This window comes from Neofelis nebulosa, chromosome 2 (assembly GCF_028018385.1).
Source record: "Neofelis nebulosa isolate mNeoNeb1 chromosome 2, mNeoNeb1.pri, whole genome shotgun sequence".
NCBI classification, from domain to species: domain Eukaryota; kingdom Metazoa; phylum Chordata; class Mammalia; order Carnivora; family Felidae; genus Neofelis; species Neofelis nebulosa.
In genome coordinates this window covers 171,309,572-171,319,522 of record NC_080783.1, presented here as the reverse complement: position 1 = coordinate 171,319,522, position 9,951 = coordinate 171,309,572, and the positions used below count along the sequence as shown (strand labels likewise).

General features: G+C 39.0%; 1 protein-coding gene across 1 annotated transcript; it reads left to right on the top strand.

Moving 5' to 3' along the window:
- Positions 1–972: 972 nt before the first annotated feature.
- Positions 973–7,648, top strand: L1TD1 (LINE1 type transposase domain containing 1; the record flags this gene model as incomplete). The annotated part of the gene is made up of 2 exons (XM_058717186.1): positions 973–2,037; positions 5,197–7,648. Coding segments are annotated over 2 exons (2,715 nt in total), but the record flags the coding sequence as incomplete, so codon positions are not given.
- Positions 7,649–9,951: the final 2,303 nt, after the last annotated feature.

The window sequence follows — 9,951 nt, the reverse complement described above, 5'->3', positions numbered from 1 at the left end:
AACAGGCATCCCAGCTGTTGTCCAAAGTGTGTCTATTGTGCATAGCCATTTCTCATCCCTGTTAATTAAGGGATGAAGGGATGGGAGTGGTTTCTCCCTTTCCACCATGCAGGGTCAGGACAGCAGGGTAGAATGATTAAAAACATAAATGAACAGCCTAATTGAGTCTCCTCAAGCAAAGGTCCAGGGCCTCTGTGACGTGGGAGTAGGCATGGTTTTTAGTTATTCTGTTCCCCTCAGGTATTAATATTTGCATTCTGGAAAGTAATACTCTTAATTGATTTGAGCTTGTTTTAAGAAAAATTCTTAATGTTAACTTTCTCTGCAATCAAAAAAGGGCCTTCTGTTTTTCCGTTATGATTCCATCCAAGTCACCTTAAGTGTTAAAAATTTGGTATGGTGCACTCTTTTTAAAAACTGATTATTTTTGAGAGTGTGAGCAGGGGAGGGGCAGAGAGAGGGGTGGGGATCTAGGGTCCCCAGTGGGCTCTGCATTGACAACAGCACGTCAGATGCTGGGGCTCAAACTCATGAACTGTGAGATCATGGCCTGGGCCAAAGTCGGGATGCTCAACCTGCTGAGCCACCCAGGTGCCCCTGGTGCACTCTTTTAATAATGTTTATTTTCCCATAATCTGTTTGATCCTGACAGCGAACATAGGCAGCAAAGTTAATAGTACGGGAAACTGGCCAATTTCCATCATTATTGGTTGATTTATGGGATTCAAATCTTTACTTGAATGGGGTATTAATCATATTGTATGAATTTTGAATTCTGATTTTTTTTGTTGTTGTTTATGTGCATATACCCATGTGTTACCCTATGTAACCTATGGTTTACCCTTTATATTAAATTGTGGAGTACTCAGTTTACTTAATAACCACGTTTATATGCTTGGTCCTTGTGCTTCTCAAAATAATTGTTAAGTAAACAAGTTACTTTTTTTTTTGTATTTCAGATAATCTTTTTAAAGATATTTGAGTTTGGGGGAGTCTAGCAGACCTTCAAGAACAAAAATTACTCTTCAGGAAAATAAAAACGTGTCCACAATGTCCCTTATACAGTCAGAAATTGATAGACTTGCAAGGAAGCAGGAAAATATCACTCATAGGGAAAGAATTCAGTTGATAGAAACTGACCAGGAAATGGCTCAGGTGTTAGATTTAAAATGCAAAGACATGTCAGCAGTTGTGCTGATGAAGTTTAAAGGCTTGATGGAAAATCTGGATTTAATGGTTGAAGAGATAAGGGACTCTCTTAAAAATGACCTAAAGGAAATTTTAGGAGTAGAAAGTAAAATACCTGAAGTGAAAAATCCAAAGAACTCCAGTACCAAAAAGGAGTGCCAACAAATAAAAGGTTTAGCCACACAAAAAAAAGGATTGGTAGAAAACATAGAAGGAGCAAACTCTAAAATAGTTGAGGATATTGAAAATTTGACTTTTAAAAGAAAAGAAATAAATGAGCCAAGTAGCAGATTAGACAAAGCTGAAGAGTACAGTACTAACCAAGGTAAGGAATTGTCCTATGATGAGTCACAAAATTACAAAGTCATGGAAAGTATGGAAGAAGCCATAAGCAATATAGATAACGCTTGGGGAGATAGTAGGATCCATATGGAAGTAACAGGAGAGAACATCGAGATTGGAGAGGGTGGAGTGGTCAAAGCAAAAAGAGAGGAAAAAATTCCTCAGAATTTAAACAATAATAAAGTGAAGATTCTAAAAACCTCCAGAGAAGATGAAGGAGCAGTACTTAGGTTGGCAGCAGACTTTTCATCGGCAACACTGGACATCAGTAAGCAATGGAGTAATGTCTTCAACATTCTGAGGGAAAATGATTTTGAACCTCAAGTTCTATGTCAAGTTAAATTAGCATTTAAGTGTGATGGTGAAGTAAGGACCTTTTCAGATATTCAAAGCCTCAGCAATTTTACTAGCCAAAAACCGTTTATGAAAGAATTACTGAAGGATATACTCCCACAAAGTGAAAAAATAAAGAAAGGAGGAAGAAGATATGGGATTCGAGAAAAAGTGGTAAGTATATATAGATCTTTGGAGTTTATGTATGAAGTATAATAGTTGGTAAAGTTATTCTGAAGTTTAAACCAATTTTTAAGAAATATTTTCTTAAAGGGGCGCCTGGGTGGCTCGGTCGGTTGAGCGTCCGACTTCAGCTCAGGTTATGATTTCACAGTTGGTGAGTTCCAGCCCTGTGTTGGGCTCTGAGCTGACAGCTTGGGGCCTGGAGTCTGCTTTGGATTCTGTGTTTCCCTCTTTTCTCTGCCCCTTCCCAGATCACACTCTGTCTTTCTCATAAATACTTAAAAAGAAAGAATTCCTTAAAAAAAATCCTTAAAAGTAAAAGCATGACGTTAAAAGTAATGACTTAAAGGCTCTTTTTCTTTTTTTTTTTTTTTAAATTTTTTTTTTTTTTTAATGTTTTTTATTTATTTTTGGGACAGACAGAGACAGAGCATGAACGGGGGAGGGGCAGAGAGAGAGGGAGACACAGAATCGGAAACAGGCTCCAGGCTCCGAGCCGTCAGCCCAGAGCCTGACGCGGGGCTCGAACTCACGGACCGCGAGATCGTGACCTGGCTGAAGTCGGACGCTTAACCGACTGCGCCACCCAGGCGCCCCAAGGCTCTTTTTCTTTTAATGGGTGGCATTGAAAGCTTGGAATAGGTTAAAAAGATTTGAGTTGCTCTGAGAAGAGATTGTACATATTTTTTTTCTTTTTTTTTTTTTCTTTTAACGTTTTTTATTTATTTTTGAGACAGAGAGAGACAGAGCATGAACAGGGGAGGGTCAGCGAGAGGGAGACACAGAATCCGAAACAGGCTCCAGGCTCTGAGCTGTCCGCACAGGGCCCGACGCGGGGCTCGAACTCACGGACCGTGAGATCGTGACCTGAGCCGAAGTCGGCCGCCCAACCAACTGAGCCACCCAGGCGCCCTGAGATTGTACATATTTATTATAGACGTTGAAAGAAAATGAATTTATATATATGTTATGTATTTAAGGATAAACACTAGAATAGTGGCTTTTAAAACAGTAGGAGGAAGAATAGAAATAAATAAGTTCAATTAAAAGCCCTCAAGCAATAGGATTATGAAAAAAAGTATCAGGTATAATTAGGTTGAAATTTCAACGTATAAAGTAGTCCTGCTAAGTCCTCTTTTTTTTTTTTTTTTTAATTTTTTTTTTTTTTTAACGTTTATTTATTTTTGAGACAGAGAGAGATAGAGCATGAACAGGGGAGGGGCAGAGAGAGAGGGAGACACAGAATCAGAAACAGGCTCCAGGCTCTGAGCTGTCAGCACAGAGCCCGACGCGGGGCTCGAACTCACGGACCGTGAGATCATGACCTGAGCCGAAGTCAGAAGCTTAACCGACCGAGCCACCCAGGTGCCCCTAAGTCCTCTTTATTAACATTCAGTGAAATGCAAATCTATTTTACTAAAGCCTATCAGAGTGTTCATTAATATTAATATTTAGCAATTATCCATTTCATGTATAAAGGTTTTTGTTTCTTACATTGTATGAGAGTATATTCCCATGTTTATTGGTTTCATTGAAAACACTGTTATTTTCTGAATATTTTTCGTAATCCCAATCTTGAAAGGTAATGCCTGTAGTATACTGTAGAGATTCCTCCCCCCCCCCCCTTTCATCTTGGATGTGTATTTCTTATTTTTGTGTATGGTATAACATAGTAATCTAGTTTCATTCTTTTGCATGTGACTCTCCATTTTTCCTGGCACCACTTATAGAAGAGATTATCCTCATTGCATGTTCTTGGGTCATTTGTCCATAAATTAGTTGACCATATATGTGTGAGTTTATTTCTAGGCTCTCTGTTTACATTGATCTATGAGTCTGTTTTTATGACAATACCATATACCATACTGTTTTGATTACTGTAGCTTTGTAATATAGTTTGAAACCAGGGCGTGATGCCTCCTGCTTCGTTTCTTTTTAAGATTGCTTTGGGTATTGGGTCCTTTGTGGTTCCATACTAGTTTTAGAATTGTTCTATGAAAAATGCCACTGGAATTTTGATAGAGATCACATTGAATCTGCTAATTGCCTTGGGTAGTATAAACATTTAACAATACCAATTCTCCCAATCCATGAGCACAGAATATCTTTCTATTTATTTGTATCTTCAGAGGTCTGTAGCTTAAGCCAGTATTTTTGCTGGGTTCTCAAAAGAGTACCTAATTTCCCTGCCCTCTCAACATTTTCTAGTACAACATCTTTGCAAAATGACAGTCTAGAATTAGGAAATATACTTGGATCAACAAATTCTTTGTTTGAGAATCAGCATTTAATCCTAGAAATTATTCCCTGGAGATTTGCACAGATGAGGCAACTAACCTGTTCTAAACAGTCTGGGAAGGTTGAAGGACAAATATCTATCAACCAACCCCAAATAGGGAAGAAGAGCCTTTTGTAACAAGGAGCATTAAACAGAATATTCAGAGGCAAGTACAGGGTTTCAAGAAGTGTTAAGAGTTAACTTTTATATTGGAGACATTGTCTTAAGTTGAGTATGTAGGCTGTCTTATTTAACCCTCCACAATAATCTGAAGTAGTGCATTACATTAGATGCTGTTCTAGAGGGCAAGTTGAGGCACCAGTAGCAAATGTGACAGCTGGATTTAGGAGCTTGTACTCTTAACCAAAGCATGCTTTCCTTTTGAACAATGTGGCTGGAACTTGAAAGTGGGATCTTTAAGAAATATTAAATTTACTTTTGTTTCCTTTGGGAGAAAAGTAAATGTGAGTGGGGGGTGTGGGTGGATAATATTCCTGAAATTAGATCGCAGAGTCTCATTACCATACTGTCCTGCATATACTCAGACATTCACAAATACAAGTTGTTCTTGAGAGTCAGTCAGGCACAAAACACTTAAGTGTTGGGAATATAGAAGGAACATAGTAAACATGACCTGATGGAAATTTGTTGCAAGTGCTACACAGATTGCAGGTGTGATGGGATAATCATAGAGTAAACTTGACTTGTTTGGGGACTTATGCATTCAAGAAAAAGTATTACCTAAATAATTTTCCAGCTATTTATTTGATAATTGTGAAAATGGCAGTCAAAATTAAATTTAGACAGTGAAAGCATTAATTCCATTAAAAGGCACATGATACTACTTATTTATTCAATTTTTTTTCTTTCAGGGAAAAATGCTACTAGATTCAAAGCATGGAGCTGAGGGGGAAGTTGGTGATGGCTTGAGCTTCCTATTTGTTAAAGAGGTTAAGGTTGCTGAGCCACAGGAGGTGAAGAACTTAGAGACCCAGGAGGAAGAATCTTCAGAGTGGGAGACAGAAGAGGAGGAAGAGGCCTCAGAGCTGGAAGGAGAGGGAGGAGAGACCTCAGAGCTGGATGAGGAAGAAGAGGCTTCAGGGATGGAGGAGGAGGGAGAAGAGACCTCAGAGCTGGATGAGGAAGAAGAGGCTTCAGGGCTGCAGGAGGAAGAAGAAGAGGAGGCTTCAGTATTATGTGAGAAACAGGATTCAACCTTTCAGTGTCATTCTTTGGTAAATACAAAATGTGGAGTTGAGGAAAAAACCAGTAATGGCTTGGAAATTGTTTTAATTAAAGAGGTAGAAGATTCTGAGCCAGAGGAGGAAGAAGGTTCAGAGTGGGAAATGGAAGTAGTCCTATCGTGGGAGGAAGGAGAGGACTCTGAAGTAGAAAATGTAAAGCCTGCCTCCCCAGTTGAGAGAAAAGAGGCCTCATTTGGACCTAAAGAAATTGCCTATAATTATTTGGCTCCCAACTTTGAGAAGGAAAAACTAGCGAAACACCGGATGTTACAAAAAACCCAGAATAAAGAAGAAACAGCTACACCTAGAAACCAGGGAGTTGAGACAGTTTGTCCAACTTGGTGTTTTGCCTCTCCCTCAAAATCACTGGAGAGAAGTTCTGATGAGCAGAAAAGGCATTTATGTACAAAATCAAGTACTCCATCAGGAATCTCCAGATTTTCAAGGAAAACAGAGAAAGAGAGACAGAAAACTCTACAAACAGGTGAGCAAACATCTAAAGAAACAGACTTAATACAAGAGACAGAAGAAAACTTTAGAAGAAGTATAATTAACAACTTCAGAGAGATCCAGGAGGAGGTTGCAAATATTAAAAGTTACCTTCCAGAAGTCTTGGAAATAAAAAACTCAATAGATGTTCTCAATAGCAGAATAGACATACTTGAAGAGAGAATGGACAATCTAGAAGATCATATTGAAGAATTCTCTAAGGATACAATGCAAATGGCCAAACAGATAATAAATAGAGAAAGGTCAAGAGACATAGAAGATAGATCCAGAAGCTCCAATATCCGCTTGATAGGAATTCCAGAAAAAGATAATAAAGAAAATGGAGCAGAGGAAATAATGAAGGAACTCATTGAAGAAAACTTTCCTGAGCTAAAGGATTCAAGTCTTGAGATTGTTAGTGCTTACCGAATACCTAGTAAGATTGATGAGAAGAGACTCACTCCTAGACACATCTTGGTGAAATTTGGGAATTCCAATGATAAAGAAAAGATCATAAAGGCTTCCAGAAAGAGAAGAGAGATAACCTATAGAGGAACAAGAATCAGATTGACAGCAGACTTATCATTGGATACTCTAGATGCTAGAAGTAAATGGAGCAATATCATAAAAGTTCTGCAAGCAAAAGGCTTTACACCTAAAATCCTATACCCGGCCAAATTGGCATTCAGTTTTGAAGGTAAAACAAAGACATTTTTTGATACTGAAGAATTCACAAAGTTTATTTCTTGCATACCCTCGTTGCAAGAATTACTGGAGGATCTACTTTAGCATTCTAGGATGACTATAAATACATGTACACAATATATATTACCTTCCTCCCACAGCAAAAATCAATAAGGAAAGGTTGAAAATAAAATGCCACATTTCTACCCAGGAGGATGGACCTCAAACAGTGTATTTGGGGAGTAGGGGAAGGGAAGGTTACTTTGTTGGCATAGTTAAAGGGTGTTTTAAAATGGTGTTAATCATTGTAGCTTGCATAGGAGTAGACTTTTCTAAACTACCGGGGAGAGGGATGGAATCTGTTTGTAACCAGATAGGAAGAGGTGGGGTAAAAGTAATAGAAAAGCACTGGAAAAAAGATGACAGGAGAAGTTAAATAGAAAAAAGATGGAAAAGTTGAACTTTTATCTTGAGAAGGATATTCAATTTTAATGTCATGATGTCAGTCTTGAATCTTTATATTAAATGTTTTTCCTTTGATTATGTTTCATTTGCTTATGTTTTCTATTTTACACTTTCTAATCTATTCTGTCATTAATATAGTTAAATTTTACATTTTATTACATAAACCCATCCAAGGGAGAGGTCAAATGTATTGTCAATTGTTAGTCTAGAATAAAAAAAATGATTTGTAATGTATTGATAACTGAAGAAATTAAGAGAATGATGTAATCGTTTTATGGCTTTTGTGTCAAGGGCTTATTTAGTATATTCAGTTTACAAAAAAAAAAAAAAAAAAAAGTCCAGCTTTTGAAATACACTTCTTTTCTCAGTTCAGTCCTTCTGACTCTGGCCTTCATGGGCCTTTCTGCAAACTGATTGCTATTTCAAATGCCCTGGCCTCAGTACACCTGGCTTGGAGTTCTAATTTTACTGTGTGACCCCAGGCAAGTTACTAATGCTTCTTGAGTTCAGTTCTTTCATCTGTACCTGGGTTCATTCTTTCCTCGTGGGTGTCTTGTAAGATTCTGCAAGGTGATATTTGTGCCCAACATGATACACCTCAGTAGATGGGAAATCCTTCTTTGTGGCCAATAGATCTAAAGTACGGCTGGTTGCCCTCCATTTTTTATTTTTATTTATTTAAGATTTTATTTTAAGTAATCTCTACACTCAGTGTGGGGCTCGAAGTTACAACCCCAAGACCAGGAGTCACATGCTCCACTGACTGAGCCAGCCAAGGCACTCGCCCCACCCCAGTTTTTAGAATGAGCACCACAGGAGTCCATTTTCAGTTATGTTGTGAGCATGTGGGTGGGAAAACTGAAGATATTAATCATAGGTATTCCATTATCATACTTTGCTGCATTGTATTGCTATTACTGGCTAACAGGGTTTTTAATTCCAGTTTTCTTTTTTTAATGTTCATTTATTTTTAAAAGAGCATGAGTGGGGGAGGGGAAGAGAGGGAGGGTTACAGGATCTGAAGCAGGTCTGTGCTGACAGCAGAGAGCCTGATGCAGGGTTTAAACTCAACCGTGAGATCATGACCTGAGCCAAAGTCTGATGCTTAACCGACTGAGCTATCCATGCACCCCTCCTAGTTTTTCTTTACTTTTGTAAAACTAAAAGTACTTTTTTGCTCTGCTTGTGAAATGATACAGGATGTTGAGAAAATAGTACTGTCCCATGTACCTTTCACCCTTCTCCCCCTAGTGGTAAAACATCTTGAACAACTAGGGTTAAGTCACAAGGAAGGATTCTTCCCTAGATCCTTTGGAGGGAGCATGATCCTGTCAATACTCTAGTTTCAGACTTCTGGTCTCTAGAATTGTGTGTTTTTGTTTTAAGCCACGTACTTTGTTATAGTTTGTTATGGCAGCCCCAGGAAACTTTATATAGTGTTTGCGAACCCCGTTTGACACCCATGAACTGCTTTCTTTTAGACTAATAACCTGCTTCTGTAGACATGTGAGGGTGGAGAATTATAGGTCAAGGAGCAATTCTGCTGATGCTGATCTACTTTTAATGACCAGATTGCGAGACAAACCTGTTAGGTATTCCTCTCCAACTTGGATGCTTACTTTGACCTACACCTACAAGGTCAAAACCCCCTTTGTTGTGGGATTCACTTGGGAATAGTATTTAAGTTGCTTTTTCCACTGGTGTGTAGAGGGATAAGAATTTTTAGACAAGAGTAGACAGTAGGGGGCCCCTGGCTGGCTCAGCTGGTAGAGCATGCAACTCGATCTCTGAATTGTAAGTTTGAGCCCCAAGTTGGGTGTAGAGATTACTTAAATTTTTTTGAGAGCAAAAGCAGGGGAGGGGCAGAGAGGGGGACAGAGAATCCAAAGCAGGCTCTGGTGAGAGCAGCGAGCCCAATGTGGGGCTCAAACTCAGGAACCACAAGGATCACGACATAAGCCAAAGTCCTACGCTAAGTGTCTGCCTCTTGATCTCAGTTCAGGTCATCATCTTGTGGTTTGTGAGTTAAAGCGCCGCATTGGGCTCTGCATTGACAGTGAGGAACCTGCTTGGGATTCTGTCTTTCCCTCTCTGCCCCTCCCCTCCTTGTGCTCGTGCTGGTGCACATGTGCACTCTCTCTCAAACTTTATTAAAAAAATAAACACCGTTGGTAATATCCTTTAGTCCTTGCTACTCTATCAAATCTACGAAACCTCTTGTATTTTCCCGTTTATCTGGCCCTCATTCCTACGTTCCCTTCCCTGGAAAGGGTTCCCACCCACTTAATAGTCCTATAGTTCACTGATGTTTTTCTTCTAAAGTATGTCCTTTTGTGAGTGATGGTGTTTCTAATTTATGTGAAAGGAATTATGCTTTGGATCTTATATATTTTTAAAAAGATGTGTATATTTGTATGTACATAAGACTCAAGATTTCTAATGAATTTTACAGTATTTATCCACACTATTTTATCACTTTGTCTAGTGGTGGACACCCAGGCTGCTCCAACCCCCCACCCCTCCCTGCAACAATGCTGCTTATGAACATCTTCGTCTCTGACCCCTTATGGACCCCAAAAAGAGTACCTGTTGGCTCCTGAAGTGAGCTTATGATTAATTCCTCTCAGTATTGCCAGGTTGCTCTTCACAATGGTTCTATTTTGTGAAAATAGATGAAGACCACCTGGATGAAAACAAACCCGTGGTATTCATTCACACCTAGCTGTGATAAAGTAGTCAGCCCCC